The sequence below is a fragment of the Helianthus annuus genome, chromosome 15 (assembly GCF_002127325.2).
Source record: "Helianthus annuus cultivar XRQ/B chromosome 15, HanXRQr2.0-SUNRISE, whole genome shotgun sequence".
In the NCBI taxonomy this organism is placed as follows: Eukaryota; Viridiplantae; Streptophyta; class Magnoliopsida; order Asterales; family Asteraceae; genus Helianthus; species Helianthus annuus.
The window spans coordinates 9,369,670-9,395,599 of NC_035447.2; the positions used below are offsets into that span (position 1 = coordinate 9,369,670).

The window sequence follows — 25,930 nt, forward strand, 5'->3', positions numbered from 1 at the left end:
AAACAATGTTGTTATTTCCTTTTTGAATCATGTATGACTTTTAGTTTGAAATGAAATTTGAATTTAAATTAATTATTGTCACATAGTGTTATGACGTTTTGAGCAATCTACACACTTCGTCTCATCCCGATGTTTCCGCCATCGGTTGGGGTGTGACAGTTTATGCTCAGACCTTTGTTTATGTTAACAGTGTTTATATGTAGCAGTGTTTTTCACATTAGAGTTTTATTGGCAATCATCTGTTTAAGTTCAAACTTTTGTCTAAGTCCATACAACTGATATATAAGGTGAAACATATGTTTTAGCCCCAACATGTGTTTAAAAGCCTGTTACAACCGCTGTGTTGGTTGAAACAGTTGATTGTTAATTCTTAGACAACTGCTGAAATACAACCTCTGTTTCTTTAATCTTCGTGTTGACCACTGACTTACCAAATATCAGACGTTTAAAAAACTGTTCGGTATCTACTGATAGGAAAAAATAGCTAATGGTCACTTTTTTATTCTTGACATCCATTGATATTGACCATCAACAGTATTCCTAAAAAACATCCACTGCTCACATTTTTGTAATTGATGCCTTGATGGTGTTAATTAGTGATATATTGAAATTATCAGATAAAAACTAGAATTAAAATGAAATTACCATTTTAACTAATCGTTACATTGCAATGAGATAAGAGTTCCTCCAATATTGTTTTCCTGATGAAATTTAATGTTAAATTAAAAAATAAAAAATTACTTGATGACTATTTGTTGCAAATCAAATCACTAATTAATGGTAATTTCTTGAGCTTTGAACTTTTAAAATATGCAAAATATGAATTTCAAACTGACGGTTATTATCTCTTAATTAAAGATAAAATAAAAATTAGAAATGTCATCATCACAATTGCTTTCAAATCAGATCACTGATAATATCAGTAATTTTGAAATTTTGAAATTAAAATTATGCAAGAAGGTAATTTAGAATTGACGTTCTCTTTTTTTTCCTACTTTGCATATCATTACTAATATTTATTTACTTTAATAAGGAGGGATATAAAGATATATACACTACTTACCTTTCAGTTCCCAATAAACATCATCACAATTGCTTTCAAATCAAATCAGTAATTATTAATAATAACAGTAATTTTGAAATTCAAAATTCAAACCATATATATTTTTATCCTATGAATAAGATATAATTACCTGGTTTCACATTCATATCTCGCTCGCTCATATATGTGAGTGTATTTTTCTCTCTCAACAGTCTTTATATGTAACAGTATTTTTAATATAAACTGAACAATTGTTTCATTTTTATACTAATAAATAAAAATAAAGTATACTTGTATGATTATTAAGCTCCTCATTTTGATTGTTTGGGTATAGTATTCTTGAAATTGGTCTTTTTTGCAAACAGATGTTTATGGGCAAACATTTGTTTTAGCTCGAAGTTTTGTTTAAGGTCAAAAATCTGTTTATGGCCTAATTTCTGTTTATTGCCAATCATCTGTTTAAGTTCAAAGTTTTGTTTTGAGTCCAGAAAACTGATATATAACGCGAAACATCTGTTTAAGCAACAACATCTGTTTAAAAGCCTGTTACAACCGCTGTTTTGGTTGAAACAGTTGATTGTTAAAACTTATCTACTGATGAAATATAACCTTTGTTTCTTCAATCTTCGTGTTGACCACTGAGTTACCAAATGGCAGTGTTTAAAAAACTGTTCGGTATCCACTCATAGGATAAAATAGCCACTGGTCACTTTTTTAGTGTTGACATCCACTGATATTGACCATCAACGGTTTTTCCTATAATTAAAATGAAATTACCATTTTACCTAATTGTTATATTGCAATGTGATAAGAGTTCTTCCAACATTATTTTCGTGATGAAATTTAATGTTAAATTAAAAAATAAAAAAAAATATACTTTTTGACTATTTGTTGCAAATCTAATCAATAATTAATGGTAATTTCTTGAGCTTTGGACTTTTAAAATATGCAAAATGTGAATTTCAAACTGACGGTTATTATCTCTTAGTTAATAGTTAAAGTTAAAGTAAAAATTAGAAAAGTCATCATGACAATTTCTTTCAAATCAGATCACTGATAATATCAGTAATTTTGAAATTTTGAAATAAAAAATATGTAAGATGGTAATTTAAAATTGACGTTCTCTTTTTTTTACCTACTTTGCATATCAGTTCCCAAAAAACATCATCACAATTGCTTTCAAATCAAATCAGTAATTACTAATTAATATGAGTAATTTTTAAATTCAAATTTCAAACCTTATATATTTTTATCCTATAAATAAGATACAATTATCTGATTTCACATTCAAATCTCGCTCGCTCATATATGTGAGCGTATCTTTCTCTCTCAAATGCATCTTTCTTGTGATTTAGCAGCTAATTTCCCATTACACTTCTTTGTTCGAATGTTTGTTGATAATGTTTACATGTTATCGTTCCTGTATCATTGTTCCAACATCGTGGTTTCAATGTAAATTCGCATCCCACATCAACCTTTCGATACGATGCTGCAGTATCATTGTTGCAACATCGTGAAAAGTTGCACGTGTTACCTTTTTTGATGGCAGAGATGCAACTTTAAAGTTACGTGTGCCATTTTTTTATTTCCGTTGAATCCAAAGTCACCTTTCTTGCGCCAGGAAGATTTTCTTCTTTTAAAGAAAGTATAAATTCGTCCAATATTGTGAAAACTCAGATGTGCAATACAAATGAAAAAGAGACGTTTGCATTTTAGGTTAGTTTCTTATTCTTATTTGTGTTGTCAGTAATATGGAGTTTGGTGATAGACACGTGCAGTTTATGGCGATGCTGAAGGACATACATCAAGAGGTTCAGCAATAGATGTAGTGGAAACTAAAGTTTATTAATTCTTGCTGTAGTCTTAGATTTGAACTTTAATATTGTTCAGTATGTCATGTAATTATTGGACTTTTAATTTTAAGGTCCCGAATAAATTTAATTTTATGAATCTTTGTTGTGTTTTATTTTTATTTATTATTTATTGTTTCAGTAATATTTAGATTATGTTGATGTTGATTTGTGTCTGAAGATCTGTTTGGTAAGTCAACAAAGGATTAATAGTGTCAAGGATTTGTTTAATGGTCAACCTCTCAAAGGGTTATGGTGTGGTTATAACAGCTGATCATGCTAAGGACTGTTATAATTAACTCCTGCTCCATATAAAGACTGATGGACTTATTGTCTCATGAGGCCTATGCACTGTTGAAGGCAAAGTCTTGTTAAAGACTAGCACTATTGGTGTAGTTATAACAGCTTCTACAGCGGATTCAACTTTAGTATTTATGTATCAGTCCTTCTTATGTAACAGTGTTTAGTGTAGCAGTGGTTCCTTATACTTTATTTCTCGAGACAAACCTATACAAACTCAAAGATGAACCACTGCCCAACAACAAAAGTGGTTCATCATCAACAGTAGATATTATATCTTTGTTTTTGTTAACAGTATTTATATGTCCAAACTGTAGATATTATATCTCTGTTTATGTTAACAATATTTATTTTCAAACATCTGTTTATGTTCAAACAGATGTTTGAGGTCAAATATTTATTTAATTTCAACATTTGTTTATGTCCAGATTAGATGTTTAACAGTATTTAATTTAAAACATTGTTTTAATGATGAAATTTAAAGTTAAATTACAAAATAAAAAAAATCCTTGATGACTATTTGTTGCAAATTAAATCAATAATTAATGCTATTAGAAAACTCATCATGACAATTGCTTTCAAATCAGATCAGCAAACTACTGCCCATAACCAAGAAAGTATAACTTAGCAGATATTTCCTTTGGCAAACATATACCATAGCAGTGGTTTTGAAATTGCCGATAAATTCAAATTCAAAATGCCTTAGGATATATACTTTGCAATTAATGCACGCTAAGCAATCACTTCTGTCTTATGCTAAAGGCGTGTTATAGGTAAATGGATAGCTTAATTGTAATTATAATAACGTGTTTAATTTTATATTTTTCCCATGTAAATGCATTAAAAGCCTAATGAGCGTCGCATGATATTCTTTCGTCTGACGATGTATAGCCTTCTTCATTGGGTATATAAAATACATTTGGCAGAGGTTTTGATCATTACTATTTTCATCTATCTACTAAATCATCTTCAAAAATTTTGTTGACGAGATTTTCACAAGGCTCTCTGCAGGATGGAAAAATTTGGGTTTCAAGTGATTGTTGACGAGGTTTTCTCAAGGCTCTCTGCAGAAGATATTTGTCGTTTCAAATCTCTTTCCAAGAATTTTTATACGGAATTGGCAAGTCATGCATTTCTGACGATGCATGCTCTCCGAGTTGGAGATTCAGTATAAAAGAAACTATTATCCTTTAAAGACACGTCAATTGTCATTGACGACGTAGTTGGTGGTAAGTTGGATGTTGTTAATAGTAAAACCTTAAGTTTTCCTAACAATGTCCACTCTAGCTTCTTACGTATTCTATCTTCATTTAATGGGTTGTTGTTAGTTTCCAATGAAGGGATTTGCTGTCAGTTGATTCTTTGGAATCCTACTATTAGGCAGTATAAGGTTTTGTGTGATGACTACTTTAATTACAATCATCAGAGAAACTCTGATACCGGTGGAATTTATTTTGATCAGTTTAATGATCTGAAAGTGCTGAACATCAAATGTTACCGTAATGTAACTGCTGCTCGTGTTTACTCACGACGTCGTGAGTTTTGGACAACAATAAATTCCGGTATCGTAAACAATTATAGTTCAAGTCGTTATTCATGGTCTACAGGAGTTTATGCTAATAAAATCATATATTTTATGGTTTCAAATTATTGGTATCCACTAGGTGAGAGGAACATCGTTTGTTTTGATGTTGTTAGTGAGAATTTCAGAATGCTTCACTTTCCTGAGAGTATTGTAGTCAATCCTTGCCAAGGGCATTTTTTGACCATTGCAAAGAGGTTGCATTTGATTGTTATTGGAAAGTCTGCTGAGCTAACTGCTGATTTGCTCAGATATGAAGAAGAAGAAAGCTGGAAGAAGATGTTTGTTTTCAATAATCCTCGTGTAGTTGATTATGTTGATGCACGCCAAAGTACTAATATAATTGAAGACAACAAGTGGCTGATAACAAGCATCTGGGGGGTATGATTGAAGTTGATCTGACCAATGAACTTCTGAAATACGTTCAACATGTTGACAACTACAATGGTCCGAAAGGAGCTTTACTTATCGAAACTACTGTTTCACCAATAGATTAGGAATTAGGATCCTGTATTTTATTGAATGCTATTATCTGTTTTGACAAGTGTATTTTTTTATATAATTAGTTGTGTTAAAATTATCAATAATGTTTGTTATTAAAATTAAGTAAATGAATATTGATGTTTGAGAGTGTAAATTCTTGTAATATTGGCAAAGCTCTGTTTAAATGATCAAAGCTCTGTTATTGAGAACAGGTGTTTCAAAATTAAACAGTGGTTGATACATCTGTTGAATTGGGTTAACTGATGGATGAACTTTGTATGCTGTTTAACACTTGTACTTTTTATAAATATTTAGGTTTGATAGTGTAAAAGCTTATAATATTGGCAAAGGTATATTTAAATGATGAAAGCTCTGTTATTGGGAACAGATGTTTGAAAATAAAACAGTGGTTGATAAATCTGTTGACTTTGGTCAACAGATTGATGTCCACAGATGTTTGGAACTACTGTTCATAAAACTGTTGTTGAAACCGCTGTTTGGTTAAAATGGTGGTTTAAAACCACTGTTGTGTTAAAACTGTGGTTTGAAACCGCTGTTTGGTTAAAACGGTGATTTCAAGACAGTGTTTTTAAATAACTTTCCATGTAAGGTTCAACAGTGTTTTGAAGAGGAAAACTGTGTGAGAAGACACTAGATCTTAACAAGTTAAACATCTGTTAAGGCTTAAACAGTTGTTTGGCCTTTAACAGATGTTTGTCTTTTATATCAGATGTTTGGACTTAAACAGTTGTTTGACCTTAAACAGATGTTTTGCCTTAAACAAATGTTCTCCTTCTATATCAGATATTTGGACTTAAACAGATGTTTGGCCATAAAGAGATGTTTGGCCTTAAACCAAACATATGTTTAAGTTCAACATTTGTTTGACTATTTGTGAATATCTTATTGACTTTTGGTCAACATCTGTTTCAAATTTGGTCAACATCTTATTTTGTAAAAGAGGTAAAAAAAACAAAGATTTTTTCAAAATCCCAAATCACCCTATCATGTAAGTGCATTGAAGTAAAAGTGGAAATGATATTATTCATATGGTCATGTTGTGCTTTTGTTTGTCCTCTAATATGAGTTCATGATCTAATCCAGTGATCTGAAGACATTGTTGTTTAATCGAATTAGATGGTTGATGTAATGTGGTCGTATTACAAACAAATAGTAATTAATTAATCTAAATAACTTTCCCGAGCCCGTGAAGCAATCCCGGGTAAAAACCTAGTACTATATAAAGGAGAAATGATGGACAAGAATGTAATTTTACTATGTTTACAAGTTATGAAACATCATGTATAAGGACGTGTAAGCTATTTAAAGGGATTTTTCTTAAAATTTTAAGACACTGGAGGGGTAATTAGGGGATTTCATATATACCTTTTATTGAAATTGAATGTATCGTCAACCCCTTCATCTCCAAAGCCGGTGAATCCCAAACGATGTTCCCAATCCCCCAACGTACACAATTTAAATAGTTGATCAGATGAGACTTAAATCAAAATTTAACTGAACTTGAACGATTCCCCAATTAGCAATAACTGGAATCGATATGATATGATATGATATGATGATTCTGAAATTGTAAGAGCTCAGAAATCACCAAATGACGTTCCCAATCCCCCAACCGGTGAATCCCAATCCTCGTAAGTTATGTGTTGTAGGTTGTAATTGTATACTGTTTATTACAGGTTAGGTATTCGATCAATCACTTTTGTAATTCAGATCAGTTTTCTTGTTTTGTTTGGCGGTGTTCGGTCAAGAACCATTACATCGAGATTCGCTTTATGGGATTACTAATTCGCTTTATAAATCCTTTTTTTTTATGTATGGTTACTTATATGCCTGTTCGAAGTTTGTATTGATTTGTTAGGGCTTGGATAGATCCAACGGTTGTAGATAGATTTTCAGATTAGTTAGGGTTTAAAATGATTTATTTTGAATTAATTTTAGGACTGATACATTTGATTTTTTGTATTTGTAATTTTAGCGTAGTTAAAGTATAGTTTGATTTTAAAATTTATAGATGCTCAATTTGTATTTTGATGTCGGTTGAAGTTAACTAGTTATAAGTAGAATGTTATGTGGTAATGGAATTAGAGATGTTGAGTTTGTGACTTGAGCTATATTAATCTTGTGTTTTGATTCGACTGCTCATATATTAGTATCCTTAACTCTTATTAAAAAACCATGCAGCCCGTTTTATGGACAAAGACGCCCATTTCTGCAAAGCGGGTCAAAACTGTTATGTGTGAGTGATCTGCTTTTATTAGGAAGAACTACGATTGAAGAAGCGCTCAGTCTTCTTCATTGGTTAGATGCTGAAGCAGGTTACGGGAAAATGGGCGTTTGTGGTCTAAGCATGGGTATCTTTTCAACTCTATGCCAACACTTTCATGAGAATCACTCAAAACTTTTATGTGTTCTGTATATATGCTTCTGCCATTTTTAAAAAGGAAAAATTACAAGTTTTGTCCTTTATCTTTATACCACTTTTCAGGCGGTGTCCTTTTTTATGAATGTTGACAGGCGGTGTCCTTTACTAGGTGTTTTGTTGCAAGTTTAGTCCTTTACACCAAACCCAGTCAAAAAACCCTGTTAATTGTTAGGTGTAAAGGACTAAACTTGCAACAAAATACCTAGGTAAAGGACTAAACTTGCAACAAAATACTTAGTAAAGGACACCGCCTGTCAACAATTAATAGGGTTTTTTAATTGGGTTGGGTGTAAAGGACTAAACTTGCAACAAAATACCTAGTAAAGGACACCACCTGTCAACATTAGTAAAAAAGGACACCGCCTGAAAAGTGGAATAAAGATAAAGGACAAAACTTGTAATTTTTCCTTTTAAAAAAACTATTCAACTGTAATGGTATTATATTTGACCTTTCACATTTTGCTTGCTTAGTTCTGTTTAATCGGTTGGGTTCTTCTTTGAAATAAACGCAGACAATCATCACTTTCTCTATAAAAAAAAACAGAGATGTACTTCTGTTTGTCCAGGTAGATATGTTTGTACATACTTGCAAATTTGATTATTGTACCACAAAGAAAAGAAACTATCCAACTACCTAAAGTTTTATGCATACACAGACTTCTCGCCGCACTGCACGGGGAATTTAAATAATAAACAGGTGATCCATTTGATTGTTAGGAAGTCTGCCAAGATTCGCGCAAAGCCTGTTGAAAAGAATTTCGAGCTGTCGATTGTCGCCCCGCAGTTGAATGATTTGAAAGAACGTGCTCTTGCGGCTAGACATCTTAGGAATGGTGGTCACGATATAGAGTATTACGGGTCGGTTCCTAAAGAAGGTTTAAACAGAAATATTCGGTTGGAGCCAGTGATTGTTAACCCAAAGGCTGCTATCCCGTTCGTACTGTTGGACCTTATTAACTCTACGTATGACGGTTTACTGAAATGGAATTATCATAAGGTCGTCCGGAGTCTTTGATGATGGACGCATCAGGGAGCAAATATTTGTCCGTCGTTAAGCCGATCGATGAGGAACCAATGGCTGTAAATAACCCTAGAGGGTTGCCGTTATCAACGGATGATGATTGGTGAAGGAAATATGTAAATATTCATTGAATAAGTTTATTAAGGGTAAAATAGTTTATCAATGGTTTCGTCTTATGTTGGGTTTCGATTTATGGTAGGTTTGAAAGAAAAGATGATTTGAGTTTCACAAAAGTTGGGTGTAAAGGGTAAAATATGTAACTGATATTAGAAAGTGGAAATATGTAAATATTCATTGAATAAGTTTATTAAGGGTAAAATAGTAATTAATAATAGAATTTTTAATTAAAAGGGGAAATATGTAATATAGATGGTTTAGGAAGGAGAAATATGTAATATAGATGGTTTAGAAAGGAGAAATGTGTGAATATATCATCAATCAAAAAGGGGGTTTCTTCATTCACCTGCGTTCGTTCGTTAGGGTTTCATCATCGCAACAAGATGATGAAGAGCCAGCAGCAGCAGAGGAGGTATTTCGTATTCTTCGTTCAATTCATAATAATTAGCGATTCAACTGATTCTGATTTGCTAATTTCTGTTCAGTAACAACAACAAGGCATCTTCTACAACATCTAAGAGGAAGAGGAAGATGAAGAGCTCTCAGGGTGTAAGTCTATTTCATTACCTGTTAATCATTTACCCGCCCAATCTCTAAATTATAATTTTTGGTTGAATCAATCATCCGTTAACTTAAGGAATAAGTACTAAATTCGAATTACTACTTAGAATTATTATTATTATTATTATTATTATTATTATTATTATTGTTGTTGTTGTTGCTGCTGCTGCTGTTGTTGTTGACTTGAAACAAAGCAAAGAATGCTTATTAATAATAATAATAATTCTTGAGTAAACTTCCGTTTTGCTCCCTGTGGTTTGGTCACTTTAACGGTTTTACCCCAAACCTTTAAAAATAGCCATTTTACTCCCTGATGTTTTGGTTTTGTTGCCAGTTTGCTCCCTGCGGGGAGCAAAATGGAAAAAACAAACAATTTGGATGGAGTTAGAGGCGGGGAGCAAACTGGCAAAAAAACCGAAACATCAGGGAGTAAAATGGCTATTCTTAAAGGTTTGGAGCAAAACCGTTAAAGTGACCAAACCACAGGGAGCAAAACGGAAGTTTACTCATAATTCTTGATTTGTTTGTTTAGACCACCTTGTTGTTGAAGGAGGAGGTGTTGAAGCTTAGTTGTGAAGAGTTCAAGATGATGCCGCAGCTTTGCTCTATCGATGATGCTTTTCATCTTTCACATAGTGAGTTTAGCGAAATTTTTTACTTGTTTGTATCAGGGAGGCTTGCTGCTACTGAGGAATACATGAAGTGGAATTTGTATGCCAAAGCATTTTATCTTAAATTGCATTCCTCCTGTGGGAACATACCACCTTTCAGATACGAATCATTGCAGGCAGGTACCTAGTACATCGGTTTTAGTAGTTAGGAAATTATGTTTCATGGACTTTGTTTGTTTACCCATCTAATTTAATTTATTATTGTTATTTGTTTAGGTGGCAGATGGGTGGATCTCATCAGACGAGGTATGCTATTATTGTTATCACAGTTAGTTGATTTGGTTTGGTTAAAAGGGATTGATTGATTGGTATGAAACAAGGGTTAATAATAATAATAATTTATGTTTTTGCTAAACCTTTTGGTTCATCTCTTAGAGGGGCCATTGGACTTTGTTTACCCATGTAATTTATTTGCTTTGCTGCTGTGATTGTTTAGGAAGAACCCCCCCTCTCCCCAGATGGGATCTCGTCAGTTGATGAGGTATTCTTAATCACATAATAAACCTATCTATCTTGGTTCATTTTAGGAAATTATTATTATGTTTTTGCTAAACCTTTTGGTTGGTTTATAGCTAACGCGAGTGATTGGTTTCGCCAGGCCCCGCCTTTTGGGGCCATTCAAATTCGGTGAATATACTGAACGCACCCAACCTCGCTGTATTCCTTATCATCTCTATTTGCTGCTCAAGCAAGCAGTTGCTATCATCAAGTCGTCGCCCACCAAAACCACAAAATTGAAAATGGTTGAGAAAAAAATTCGGTTTTTTTGCAACTACTTCCACTCTCATCTGCCACCTGGCTGGAAATAGTATGCCCTTTTCTTTTCTCTATCTCCCCTTTTATCATTTTAAAGGTTTTTATTATGCTCATTTTCTTTCCTTTTGCAGCAAACGGGACCGAGCCAGCAAAGAAGTTGAAAGCTATGACCCCACACGTAAGCCTAGATACGATATGTCTGGTTACACCCCTATCTCCTCTTTTACAGGCGCGCATGTGGAGTTTGAGTATGATGAGCAGACCCGTCTCTCGCGACAAAGCATGATTGCTACTATGTGGATTATTCACTCACGTCAGACGCCTATCCTTTGGGAACTGTCCCCGGAGCAGTTGTCATTCTATTGTAAAATATGTTCCTGCTTTGGTATTGATTACCATCGTTTAGAGGCCGCTTCTGAGGATGATGTGCGTTTGATGTTTGTGGGAGTTTCTAAGTAGGGGTAAAACGAAAAACTTATGTAAGATGAAAAGTATGGGGGACCAAAGTTGAAAACAAAAAAGTGTTGGGGGTTGAATTATAAAAGATGAAAAGCTTTTTGGTAAAAGTAAAAAAGTCAAAGGGGTAAAATGCAAGAGATTAAAATCTTAGGGTTAAAAGTGAAAAAATGCAAAAGTTTTTTGAAAAACTCCCGAGGCCTATATTACAACAACATAGAGCACAACTTTGTTGGAAATTTATAGTTTGGAAATAGGTGATGCTTGACCTTGTGAAGTGAAAGGAAGAAACTTTCAAGTTCAAAGTAAACTAATGTAGCAGACAGATTTGAACCAATAATGGTACACATGTGGTGAAGCCGTCAGCACACCCGCCGCAACGTGCGGGCATTCCCACTAGTGTGTATAATATCATTTCTTACTGAAAATCACACGACTATGTGAGGATTATTTATATAGTCCTACTCTAATTACAAAACTTAATTTCTAAACTTCCCAAATGTTCAAATATTATGCTTGGTGTTATTTTTTGAAAGGTGAACTTCTCAACAGACGGATGATTCAAGCCAGACGACCTGGCCACGCCCCATTCTGTCCCGAGGACTATTAACGGGCCCACGCCTCAGTAGAATGGGACATTTGACTTTCTCCGAGAAAATTTCAGGCCTCCTGCCCTTAGACAGAAGTTGCACCCTCCACACGAGTCACCGCCTGTCGAGACTGACCGACTCTTATTATTTTCAAAGATGTATACCAACTTAAAAATTAATATCTAGAAGTAAAACCTAGTGATCATCGATATCTTTCGTTTATGTATATTTTTTGGAGAGCAAATTTCACTCCATGGTCCAAATACTTGCAACTCACCATCTTGTAAACCTTTTATGAAACTTTGTTTTAGAATTAACAATTTATGGATTTTTTAAAATTATTTCCAATCAAAATATTGTGAATGGATGGTTTCTTATTCATTATTTTCATTATAGATATCTTTCTATTTTCTAGTAAACAATGTGGGTAAATTGTTTGGACATTTAAAAGTTACCAAACTTGTTTAGACATTCATCCACTTCTAGCATCTACCTTAAATTTGATGATCAATTTTCATTTATAACTTAATATGAAATGAATCATTAAGTTTACAAGTGATTAACGCGACAATGCTAGTGATTCGAGTTAATGAAATACATTTATCGTTTCTATGTGATTAATGCGATAATGCTAGTGATTCAAGTGTCTTTTACAAAAATATGTATGCATGCATAGTAAGAACCCCAAAAAAAAAAAAAAAAAAAAAACAATCGCCCTTGCATGAATATATTATAGGGAGTATCTAAATCCGCCTTTATTTATTTCCTCTTCCTTGTGCTAATGGTTAGCAACTCAAAGCTGAGAAGAGCATCGACACGGCCACTTCTTGAGGCTATTGGATGAACAAATGATGATGATTTAGACCCAAAACTAGGTTGAGAATAATTATGTTGGATTGAGGCTATTGGATGAACAAATGATGATGATTTAGACCCAAAACTAGGTTGAGAATAATTATGTTGGATAGTTGACGCACAACCACTTCCTGTGCCTAGGCGCTTGGATCGGCCATCACTACGCTCACCGTATGAGCTTGATCTGTTACTGCTTGACACCACTACTCTTTATGTAAACCCAAACGTTACTTATAACAACCCCATGTAAAAAAAGAAAAAAATAGCATTTTAAAATTTATTTTGACAACTTGTACATTTGTGTATTTCTAACTCGTACATTATCACACAAAACTCGTTTTGAAAGAAACCCATATTGAAGCGTAGATAAAAATAAGCAAGTTGCAACGGTATGCATAATTTTATAAAACATTATATTCTAAAAATTATAAATAAACAACCAAAAAAGAAGGTTATGAGTGTGCCACATGCCAACATGTGATTGGTCAAAAAAATATTAAAAGAAAAAAACATAGGAGAAAGTGGAGGGTCATCTTGTAATTTTTAGAGAGGTATGATGCCTAACTTCCACAAACATGCTTTAATTGTGTGCACCTCATGGTTCAAGACTTGTACTATTAGCTAGAAAGACCAAATCTGCCAAACCAAAAAAAGGAAGGACCAAATCCGAGAGATGCATTCACCACCGACTTTGGTTTTTAGTATAACATTATGAGAGAGACGAAAACAATAGAGAACTAAAGATATACTGACCCTTTCTCTAGAACTCGATCCACAACTTGAGGATACTTCAATGTAGTCCAGTCAAATACGTAGTCAAACTGATAACCTGAGAAAATTATTATTGTTATGAGAACCAAAAATGATTATAACATGACCACATTTCCGGATATCCTTTTCTTTCCTTAAATAATGACTGCCCTTTATTTGTATATTTAAGGATGCTATATTTCTAGGTCATGTGTTTTTTTTCACAGTTATCATAAGGGGGGGGGGATTTTAGGTCAAATTGCTAGTAATGGTTTTGACAATTGAGAACCAAAACTAAACCGTTGGAAAAATTAAGCCGAACCGAACCAAACTAAGAATCAAATTGTGGGTTTCATGATTTTGGGCTTATTGGACCTTTTATAACAAATGCATAAAATACAATAAAAAATAAGGGATGGTTTTCGAACGGTTAAAACTTAAAACTCGACTCGATGCATTGTATTGCTAAGCAAAGCCCAGTAATGTATATAGTCCAACTTGAAATAATTAAAGGCCCAAGCAAAATATAAAAATAATTACGTAGCAAAAAACCCTACGGTCCGGTTTGGTGTGTTTCCAACCGTTTACGAGTATAACTGTAAACCAAACCATTCGTTAGGGTGTGAAAGACAGACGCCAAATTTAGAAAACCAACCGTGAAACCAAACCGGTAACCGGTCTAAGCAAAGTCCAATAGTGTGTATAGTCCATTAGTCCAACTTGAAATAATTAAGGGGCCAAGTAAAATATAAACAAATTACATAGCCCAAGATCCTACGGTCCAGTTCGGTGTGTTACCGAATATAAACGGTAAACTAAACCGTTCATTATGGTTTGAAAGACCGCCAATAGATTTTAAAAAACCGACCTAGAAACCAAACCGATAACCAGTTTGGATGGTTTCACGATTTCAAACTGAACCATCAACATCTATGTTAAATAGGATTTGTTGGTTCAGTTCTGTTTGTGCATGAAGGAAAACAATACAAATCATACCTGTCACAGCAGATAGTGCAGAGGAGAATCCAGTAATAGAGTTCGACATGCCTGTCATCTTGATCTGGTTCCTCCTTAGGGTGCTGACTGATGATGGGGACTTAGAGAACCGAAAAGGGGTATCGGTTATGGAGAGGAGGTTTCGTGATGATGTTATGGCTTATGGGGTCTGTGAATTGTGAAACTGAGTAACCCTTAAACCTCCACATAACTCTCCTTATATAAGCACCCAGGAGGAAACCTAATTAGTTACTAAGGGTAATATGGTCCATCAACAATTACCAACTAATTAAATAATAGGTTCTAATATATTTTGATCTCTATAATGTAAATGATTAAGATGGCTATAGATTAAATATTAATACTTAATATATTTAATCTTACATTCTCCCACTTAGCCGAGTAATCATTTACTATGAGTATTAGATAAGCCTGATCAGGAGTTAACACTCATTTTAGCCTTAAACAAGTACTATAGCAGAGAAATACAGCCGTTGAATCATCATGCGACTCAGGACCCCCATTAATCATACTATAGCCTTAATTTAAAACCTAATCATCATGATCAAAATACACGTAAGCCCTTTGTTTGATTTGTAACTTTTATTTGTCTATATGCCATTATACCGGTTGAACATATTCTAACAGACATACAAAATCAAACTTGAGGAAAATTAACTAATACTTAGTCATTCATAGTACGATATGCGGTTGCGCATGGCCATTAATTAATACCCGTCTATGAGCTCTCTTAGTAAGACTTATGGGTAATAGCCCTTCAGTTATAGGATCCTTAAGCATATCATGAATGTATTCGATACAAAACTTAGTTTCCTCAATTCGTTCATAAACGAATAATTAATTAATTGTGTATCGAAACTTAATGCAGCACCTCTTGAACTGTTACTGTTCAAGGAGTTATGGTAGCTGACTTTATCACACTAATTCTTCAAAACATTATATGGAGTTAATAAACTTATGAGTCCACTGATTAAATTTCCAACAACATTTAGTGACCATGTTATGTCGTTATAACTTAGGTTGTTAATATCAGTGCATTATGACTCCTCCATGAAATAGGTTTTGTCTGCTGACATAAAGATATACCCAAAACTGCATTTTATAATCTTTGAATATCTCAAAGTTAGAGTAATAAACCGGTTTTAATTCTCACTTCTTCTTTAAATTGTAGTCTCTCGTTTCTTTTAAAGATATTGTAATACTCCATTAGATGCTACACATTAATCTAGACATATCTAGTGTGTTGCAATATGAGTAATATCTAAACGAGTATAGACTTAAACTTACATAAGGCTTCTAATTAATGAAGCATAAATAAATAATCTCATTTATCCTATTATCCTCTAAAGGAGAGCAATATTGATTGTTACATATGTAAGGACCCATTTAATGTTAAACTTATGGAACGAAACTAATATCCCATTGGGTCTATCTTAGTATGTTATGATATCAATCACGTAAGAGATATCTCTGAGTTTTATTATATCAAAGTTTGTGTTAACAATGCTTTGACTTATGTAACATATGCTTGTCAAAGAATGTCATCTATATAGACAAGTTTATTTTAGTTGCTCCCACTCATCTTGAGGTAGGTACATTAATCCACTTGATTCTTGATGAAAATAATTACGTTAGCTTTTCATCACATTATGATGTTTGCATTAACCCATACATGGATATTATTGGCTTACAAACAAAGTGTTCTTTAACCTTCAGTTTGAAACTTTAGGTTGCTATCTAATGAACATGTAAATGTGTCAGCCATTTATTAGGGAAAATCGTTTTAATGTTCATCTAATGTAGCTTAAAACTATTATAAGCTACTAGAACAGTGATGATCCTCAAAGAAATCTTTTGTTAGATATGCAATAAAGATTCTTTAATAATTTATCTCTTCCTGAGTACAACCTTTGACAATCAATCATGCTTTTGAGTGTCTTAACGCTTATATTAGGATTTGGTTTAGTCATGAACACTCTTAGGTAACTTAATCAAATCCCAATCGTTATAAGAACACACAAAGTCAGTTTCACTATAAAACTGTTATATTCCATTCAAATGATTGATTTACACTAATGGCTTAATTTGAAGAGATAGGATCAGTAAACATTTCCAAAATCCATTTCAACTTCAATTAGGGAGGTTATGAAATCATCAAAGTTAGTAGGCTTTTAAACCTAGATGACCTCCTGAGTTGATTATTGGGTTCATTAGAAGTTTCAATTTTATGGATTAGCTCTTGGTTAGGTTGCTATCATTTTCATTCTAAGTTTGTAAGAGTTGGTACAGTATAGTGTACAAGAGGTGTAATCGGAGTTAAATTCGGAGTGAATTTAATGACACTCTTCCCCCCGCCTCTTGTATTCCTTGCAAGTCATAATAAGGACTTTGACTGCTCCCACTAACCTTAGAAATCTTTAGGAACTCAGCATGCTTAGGGTCAATACTTAACGACCAACAAATTCTAATAGAGAAAACAAATTAATGACATTAATCGTTGTAGTTTCTCTTGTTGAGGATTATGTTAGTTTAGGTAAGAAATCTAAGTGCGCCCACAATTAAGCAACAATGAAACTTTTGTAAGAGTAGCATTAGATTTAAGGAGATAAGGTTTGATTGAACAGTGTCGTGATGGAGCGATGTCTTGTACAAGAGGTGTGAATTTAATGACACTCTTCCCCACCTCTTGCAACTATTGCAAGTTATTATTAAGACACTTAATGCTCCCACTGATCTTTAATATCTCTAGAATGCTACAAGAGAAGTTTCAATGAGCTACGTGACGTGGGAACCTATCACATATATGTTAGACTTTATTTGATTTCTTTAATGTCCAGATATCATAAGAAACTTTAAGGACATATTTAATAGAAATCTGATTAACTACATATATGAATAGAGTTCTTCTAAGACCGTAGGCCATATGCGACAAAGTTTAGATACAAGTTGATAGTCTTTCAAATGATAAATGAATTATGTCTGAATATTCCATTTGGAATAAGTTCCACGAATGTCAATGAATGACTTATGATGGACCCATACTTATTCCTTAAGCCAAATAATATTTAGGGCTGTAACGTCATGATTTAAAATCACTTAAAATGAGATTAGATGAATAATCATCCTCATTAACCACGTCATGATTTCTCATAAATTTTGGTTCTAATGGATGAAATTTATAAGTCTCATTTTCCTTTTGTCAAATTCTCGTTAGCATGATGACAAAGGTTGTGAAAAATAAGGTATCATCTAGTTTCATCTTGGTAATGTTTCTATCCAGATATTTAGAACAAATAAGAGGAGAGTTTAAGATAAGTGTGACTTTATGTTGACTATGCAAACCTCACAACCTTCATAACATTGCTTAATTATGATACTGTATTCTGATTAATCTCCAGAATATATAAGGTATCGAAAAGCGTTGTTGGAAGACTGTTCATTATGGTTCTTATAGTCTTAACATTTAATTTTGTCACTAACTCTCATGTTAGTTATTTGTCGAGTTCTGGTAAGGAAACGTATGGAACTAGAGTCAACTAATCATGTGTTAATTGGAATATTAAAATTATCAGACTTAAATATCATTAGTAAGTTTCTATCTAATTAATTTATCCAACTGTTCTTTAGAATAATGGATAGTCTCGTTGCTTATGCCTAATCTAATGACATAATTATGCAGTGAGATTTTCCCTTGAAGAACCTTAACGTTGGGATTAGCACTTGTAATTTGTCTATGGACTTTAGAACAATCCTCTCTTAAGGTTTTAGTGGTTGTAAGGTGAATAACATCTTATTTTCCAGTTTCAAACATTTATTTCTATGTACATATGTTGCTTATCAACACACTCGTTATACTTTGGTACTTTTGAGTGTTATAGCTGATTTATAATGCATCAAATTGTACAAATGAAAACTTAGTATGTAATGTACTGGAAAATGTACTTATTTCCATGCGTAAGCCCTTAACTTTATGGGTCATGGTATTGTACATTATAATATATTCACATATACCACTTAACCATATAATTTATAATTAGTTAAATAAAGACATGCACCTTAGGAGTTCTTGTAATTGTTCCACAATTATAGATTAGTCTTAGGAAAAACTTAATCTGGAATAACTTTAGTGATAGCAATTATGTTAGAGAGTTCTTGATTATCATAAGAGACATCATGTTCGATTTATCCTAATCATCATGCTCTACTTTTCTTCTGTAGTGCCTTATCAGAAGAGAGCAATAAGGTTATCGTGTCTTAAGAGATAATCAAGGATTTAATTTAAGAGCTAATTCTTATAGAAACTTTAAATAAAGCAAAACATTTTAGGCTTAGGAATTAGAGTGGATGAGATATAGATTTATAGAAGAAAATTATAGTGAGTAAAATTATGGGTACTAAGAATAAGGCAGACAAAATGATCACAAAAATTAATTGAGGATCATTAATATAAGGATCATTATGTGAAGAGGTTGTGATACGTCTATTACTAACATCAAAATAATAGACTACTTAAAATTCTACTTAAACGAAGACAAAACAGCTTTGGCCAGAAGTGTAATCATTTAAGCATATGTGCAAAGTGGTTGTAACAAATCAGCTTTGGCCAGAAATTGAGACAAACACTTTAGTTATGCACTTGTTGAATATGCCATCTATGAATGAATTAGATCAGCTTTGGCCAGAAATAAAGACATTCATGCTTATGATGCATACACAACATAGCTTTTCGTAATACTTGGATGATAAGTAGATGCATCAAGTCAGCTTTGGCCAGAAATGATGCATCAGAAGCTCATTCAAGTAAAGTCATTTTGGTTTCTGTAAAACATTATTTGATCCTCATTAATTAACTAAATAATTACAAAAACCAATAATTTAATAGCAAACCACCCGTTAGCGCGGATCGAACTAACGATTAAATAATGAGATTTCGAGTCGCAACCACGATTTCGACTAATGACGTTATGGTTGCGAGTCGCAACTACGGTTTCGACTAGTCACGTTATGGTTGCGAGTCGCAACTACGGTTTCGACTACTCACGTTATGGTTGCGAGTCGCAACCTCATGGTTGCGAGTGATGACGTTATGGTTGCGAGTCGCAACCTCATGGTTGCGAGTCATGACGTTATGGTTGCGAGTAGCAACCTCATGGTCTCGACTAATGACGTTATGGTTGCGAGTAGCAACCTCATGGTTGCGAGTAGCAACCTCGTGGTCTCGAGTAGCAACCTCATGGTTGCGAGTAGCAACCTCATGTTCTCGAAACTTCCTGTTACAGCTGTTAATTGTGATGACATAACTGAAAATTCGAAATCTAAGGGATTATGGGATATTATTTCCTGTTTTAAAGTGATCTAATTTTATCAACATATTTCGAAAATAATAACTGTTTATCTAATAACAGTTTCGAATAAAAATTAAAAGATAAAATTAGATCAAACATGGAAAAAACACCCATTAATCCTAAATCATTCCAAATCATAACAGAATTTTCGAATTTTCACATGAACATGATGAACCCTAATCATAAAAATAAAATTCTGGAACCCGAAACCTGAATTTTAATAGTTTTACTAAACAGATTTCGGCTAAAATTATAATCCAGTTAATTCGGTGAACAAAAACAATTAATCTTTTCATCGAAATCATGATTTCGAGTCGATTCTTATGACTCGAAACCGGCTGTTAAGGTCATACGGTTTTTAAAGAAAAATTCCGTTTTCCAAGTTTCAATCCCAGAATTATGGATACGAAAACAGAACTGACTAATCAACATATGCTCTGATACCACATGTTGGTTCAGTTCTGTTTGTGCATGAAGGAAAACAATACAAATCATACCTGTCACAGCAGATAGTGCAGAGGAGAATCCAGTAATAGAGTTCGACATGCCTGTCATCTTGATCTGGTTCCTCCTTAGGGTGCTGACTGATGATGGGGACTTAGAGAACCGAAAAGGGGTATCGGTTATGGAGAGGAGGTTTCGTGATGATGTTATGGCTTATGGGGTCTGTGAATTGTGAAACTGAGTAACCCTTAAACCTCCACATAACTCTCCTTATATAAGCACCCAGGAGGAAACCTAATTAGTTACTAAGGGTAATATGGTCCATCAACAATTACCAACTAATTAAATAATAGGTTCTAATATATTTTGATCTCTATAATGTAAATGATTAAGATGGCTATAGATTAAATATTAATACTTAATATATTTAATCTTACAGGATTATAATATCTACCTTCTCTGATGAACAGATCACGAAAAAGCTTCTTCAAGTAGGAATAATTTGGCTTGTCATCAAATCGCAATGATCGACAATAATGGAGATATGATGCGAATTCGGAAGGATAAGATTCACAAAGCGACTGTAGGATAGAAGTCAGTGGGATAAAAAAAATAGTCATTTTAAAAGTGTATAACACACAAAATTGCTATATTTATGTGTATATAAATGGTACCTCAACGGACGTAACCTTCTTCTTTTCGCAAATTTTGTCATATCTCTGCTTCTTAGTGTCCGCTTGGCGTCCTTGTCCTTGCCAGGGAAGGCTGAAACAATATACACATATAGATAAGAAAAGAAAATAAACAAAAAGACGTACCAGTATAATCCTACTCATAGCAACATATATAGAAGAAAAGAAATAATTTAGAAATTTAAAAAAAATTAGTCTATAAGTTAAACATATATTTCAACCTTCCTCTCAGGAAATACATGAGTATATAGCCAATAGACTCTAGATCATCCCTCCTGCTTTGCTCTGCCATTCACAACCAAATAAATCTAAGAGTTAACTTCCGTTTTGTTCCCTGTAATTTGGTCATTTTAACGGTTTTGCCCCAATAGTTTAAAAATAGTCATTTTCCTCCCAGATTTTTCTAACTTATCGTCATTTTGCTCCCTGCCTCTAACTCCATCCAAAAAATCCATTAACTAGAAGGGTATTTTGGTAATTTTATAGATAAAAGCAAGGGCATGTAAGTCTTTTCACCTAAATAAACCTATAACTTGTTTATTTACATGTATATAAGTAATTCTTTTCTGTTCCCCCATCTTTCCAACCACTCTCTCTATCGGCCACCACCATCCACACCACCTGCAACTACCACATGCCGACCACGACTACTGCGACTTTTAACTAAACATTTTAATTAAGTTAGAGCCAGGGAGTAAACTATTGACATACCCCTACTTTTAATTGAACATTTTAACTGAGTTAGAGCCAGAGAGCAAACTGGCGACAAACTCGAAAGATCAGGGAGGAAATTCATTATTTTTAAACTATTGGATCAAAACCGTTAAAATGACAAAATCACAGGGAACAAAACGAAAGTTAACTCTATATCTAAAGAAGTTTTTGATATGATATTATATGATATGTGACGGTGAACATCACTTACCAACTCCGAGGTGGGTGTTAACACTAGCATAACGAGCCGTTCCAATGAGATTTTTGTTTTCCCTAAAATTTTATAGATATAAATGTGTCAGATCAAACAACAAAATTTATATATACCACTGTATCATGTATAACACAATATACTACCACCCAAAACCAATACCCGAAAACAATATTGAATGTTAATCTTTAATACCTATATTGTATATGCTTGCGAGTCTGAAGATCCATATACTTCCTTGCAAGACCATAATCAATAATGTACACCTGTGTTCAAATCAAGACCACACGAAATGTGGTGTATACTTGTTAGAGGATCAAGTTTTACCCAACGGAAAAGGCTCTTTCATTAGAAACATAAACACCCACAAATTATATATAAAAAAAGCTAGGTGGTATAACTGAACGCGCATCGTACATGATAAAGCATGAGAAAGAGACCACCTGATTTTCGTTGCGCCCTAGACCCATCAAAAAGTTTTCTGGCTTAATGTCGCGGTGAACAAGGCCTTTTGAATGCATATATTCAACTCTGTTTATCTGAACGAACGAATAAGCAAGCGTTAATACACAAAATTTAACAAACCCCCTATGTGAAATGATGCAGCATACTTACTAACTGATCTGCAAGCATTAAAACTGTTTTCAGAGTCAACTTCCTATTACAATAATTAAACAAGTCTTCCAAACTCGGTCCAAGAAGGTCGATAACCATAGCATTGTATTCTCCATCAACAGTAACACCATCCCATTTTAGGTGCGGAACACCGGCTGTATGTATGGTAATAATAAAAATGAAAAAACGCGCGACAAAGTAATATTATAATAAGAATGAGACGTGACGTGACTCACTTCCTCCTTGGAGAAGCTTGTACAATTTAGACTCATAGAGAAGCTGAGGATGATTAGTCTTTGTATATTCCTGACAGATTAAGATTCATATACAATGACATTAGGGGCAGCGATTCCTAACACTACACGAAGAAATAAAAGGTTTTAGGTGGCTGACACGACGCTTTTATTAAACAAGTCAACCCGAACATGACCTGTTTTGTAAAATTGGGTTGACCCAAACACGACCTGATTAATAACTGGGTTAGCATGATGACCCGTTTCAGGGTTTTTAAAAAAGTCAAGAATTTTAGATTTTAAAGATGAAAAGTGTAAGAAAAAAAATAAAGATTAAATATTTTGACTTCTATTTTTTCTTCTAACTATTATCTTTAGGGGACTAGGGGTGGTTTCACTAGTGATAGAATTTATCACTCACAAGCACCAATCAAGTTTCGCCATGTCATTGACCATTTTTCCATCACTCACAACCATTTTTAGTGGGGGTGGTCATCACTCATCACCACACCCAACAATTTCCCCCCAACCAACAATTCCACTCACAAACCCAAACCATCACGGCGTTAACTTTTCCACGCGTTAAACTTTCAAACATTCCATCACTCGTTATGTGATATGGTGGCGGTGGGAAGGACATAAGGGAGCACGCGTTATACAGCCCATCACTGGACCGCCCCGTCCACTCTTACAGTGAAATTAATTTCCCTTTTGAACCCTTTCATCAGCTCTTCACTTCCAACAATTTTATTTTACTAGTTCTAACCACCCATCCTCCAAACTTTTCGCCCCTGACGCGATGCGGTTCCTCAAGTGGGTTCAGCAAGTGGTAAGCACCGCGCATGTTAAGGGCAGAATTTTGTGTTTAGCAGGGTAGGGTTTGCTATTCAGAAGGGGGTAGCAGCGCAACTTGTTGCTCGTCTACCTGCCATTAGTCTATAATTATCTAATCAAATTAAAAGAACAACAATTACAAAAAGGTTTCATTTAACTATTTAAGCCGGGGTAATTAATTATTTAAATTATTCCTAAGTCAATAGGCATTACTCATATTCATAAATAAACATTAAATGGTCGACCTGAAACACAACCCCGAACACGACACGATTTTAAGTGGTGCAACACCACACGAAAAGTTATGTGGGTTAGGTTAGGGTTTAAGAATTCAACCCATACGTACGTACGTATGTACATACATACATAACCATGTGAAGCAAGCAACTAGCAAAAGCATTACATACCAGCTTCACTGCAACTTCTTCACCACTTAGTACATTTACTCCTGAAAAAATTTACATTAGATTAATATTGACTTGACAGTCAAATCATAGATTAATATTGATGAACTTATAATTAATTACCCAAATAAATCTCTCCAAAAGATCCATTGCCAATCTTCTTCCCAAGCTTAAACTTGCCATCAATCACAAGATCCATGTTTAACTTCAACAGAAAGCAACGATTTTTTCTGACCCACAATCGCCAAAAATCTTTTGAGTTGGGTTGTACAAGCAAGAACTAAAATACAAGCCTACATGTTATATTATTTATATGTAAGACATGAATATAAGCAAATAACGTATTATGTGTTATAACTTACAAGTATAAATTATTATGGGTATCAATACCCAAAATATATTAGACTTGTTTCACAAGATTCTCCCTTTTATATTCTTTACTAGGTTAGAAAACAAATGTACACAGGTTTAATAAATGGTTTTTAAATATATTTATTTTAAATAAAGTATCATCTATACCTCTCAAAGACGTTTCATAAAATATATTTATTTTAATAAAAGAAACCTGTTTTGAGACACTTGTCATTCTCTCATTTAATTGATTAAAATTATTAATAATATACTAATAATAATATTATTTAATCTAAATTAATACAAATTTTTATTATTAATAATATTTAATCAAATCTAAAATCTAATCTGATACAAATTTTTATTATCAATAATATTTAATCAAATCTAATAAGAATTCATACGAATTCCAAAATTGATATTAACTTTCAAATAATTAAAAAAAAATCCACCTAATACTTGGTTAGTGACGATAAGGATTTGCTATTTTATTTTAAGTATATCTTATTTTCTTTTCTTTTAAGTTGGTTATGAAAGTTGGCAGATTGGTATGATTCGAAATATATAAATTTTCCATAAGTTATAGATAAGGTTTATTTTATATAAATTGATTGACTGTATTTTACTTATTTAGATAAGGATTTACTATTTTATCTTAAATATATCTAATTTTCTTTTCTTTTAAGTTGGTTATGAAAGTTGGCAGATTGGTATGATTAGAAAAGCCTTTAAAACATCAAGGTTGGGAAGGGGGGGGGGGTCTTGGGTTCAAGTCCCACAGACGATAGGGGATTAAAGAAATTAGCCGTTCAAAAAAAAAAGAAGGGGAAATGGACTGTATCACCCTCAACTAAGCAAAATTGGCCAATACCACGCCCAACTTTCAAGTTGGCTCCCACCACCCTCAACTGGACAGTTTGGTGTACATGTCACCCCGGCGTTAACCAAGCACTAACTCTGTTTGTTTTTTAATCCTACGTGTCCTTGTAATCCTACATGGCCAACCCTCTTATCCAAAGTGGCATGCTTACATGGCATGCTTACATGTCTTTTTAATCTGATTTAATTTAAGAGGGGAAATGGATTATATAAATACCCTAAAATCAGATGCATTTCATCTCAAACCCCAACTCCGGTACCATAAATTCAGATGCATTTCATCTCAAACCCCAACTCCGGCGATCGAGAGGCCATGGTTTATGATGGCGATCACCTCCACCAACCACCATCACCTCCGCCAACATAGATCGAAGCACAAATCGCACCGACAATGATAAAAACAACCAGTTTCCAAAATCAACAACAAACACAACCCAAAATCAAGTTTCAAACCCAGCCGTCGCCGCCTCCTTTTAGTCGTCATATCCCTGTCACTAGCCATGCTCTGTTCTCGTTCGATGATAAAGAAGAACTCATCCCGTCGAAGCACAATCTCTGTCACTAGCCTCCTTTCAGTCGTCGTCCCTGTCACTAGCCGCCGTCATCCCGTCACTCGTCCCGTCGAAGCACAATCTCACCGGCGTTGTTTTTATCCTCCACACACAAAAATTACGGTACTACCACCATAGACCAGAGTCAAGTAAGCCTGTAGGT

At 33.8% G+C, this 25,930-nt stretch overlaps 2 protein-coding genes across 3 annotated transcripts; one reads left to right on the top strand and one right to left on the bottom strand.

Moving 5' to 3' along the window:
* The first annotated feature begins 9,116 nt into the window (after nt 1-9,116).
* On the top strand, nt 9,117-11,392 carry LOC110910508. Its single transcript, XM_022155153.2, has 7 exons — nt 9,117-9,250; nt 9,324-9,387; nt 9,932-10,186; nt 10,287-10,316; nt 10,507-10,551; nt 10,643-10,878; nt 10,958-11,392. Exons 1-7 carry the CDS (start codon nt 9,222-9,224, stop codon nt 11,283-11,285), a joined length of 987 nt encoding a protein of 328 aa, XP_022010845.1. The 5' UTR covers nt 9,117-9,221; the 3' UTR covers nt 11,286-11,392.
* Nucleotides 11,393-13,343: 1,951 nt separating this feature from the next.
* Nucleotides 13,344-24,185, bottom strand: LOC110914757 (casein kinase 1-like protein 10). 2 transcript variants are annotated; one of them, XM_022159498.2, is made up of 12 exons: nt 24,110-24,185; nt 23,990-24,030; nt 22,752-22,821; nt 22,642-22,670; nt 22,516-22,554; nt 22,344-22,439; nt 22,096-22,166; nt 21,901-21,962; nt 21,197-21,260; nt 20,958-21,048; nt 20,738-20,864; nt 13,344-13,556 (listed from the first exon to the last, which is right to left on the bottom strand). In XM_022159498.2, the coding sequence occupies exons 1-12, from the start codon at nt 24,183-24,185 to the stop codon at nt 13,465-13,467; spliced, it is 858 nt and encodes a 285-aa protein (XP_022015190.1). In that variant the 3' UTR covers nt 13,344-13,464. The 2 variants fall into 2 exon arrangements, with proteins under 2 accessions (XP_022015190.1, XP_022015189.1); XM_022159497.2 differs by having other exon boundaries at nt 22,516-22,670.
* Nucleotides 24,186-25,930: the final 1,745 nt, after the last annotated feature.

Coding starts and splice junctions, on each gene's coding strand:
- LOC110910508 (XM_022155153.2), top strand. CDS start 9,222: ATGATGAAGAGCCAGCAGCAGCAGAGGAG. Junction 10,187..10,286: donor TCAGATACGAATCATTGCAG/GCAGGTACCTAG, acceptor TTATTTGTTTAG/GTGGCAGATGGGTGGATCTC. Junction 10,552..10,642: donor GGATCTCGTCAGTTGATGAG/GTATTCTTAATC, acceptor GTTGGTTTATAG/CTAACGCGAGTGATTGGTTT.
- LOC110914757 (XM_022159497.2), bottom strand. CDS start 24,185: ATGGATCTTGTGATTGATGGCAAGTTTAAGCTTGGGAAGAAGATTGGC. Junction 22,671..22,751: donor CAAGCTTCTCCAAGGAGGAA/GTGAGTCACGTC, acceptor CCATACATACAG/CCGGTGTTCCGCACCTAAAA. Junction 21,049..21,196: donor ATGTATTTCCTGAGAGGAAG/GTTGAAATATAT, acceptor ATATTGTTTCAG/CCTTCCCTGGCAAGGACAAG.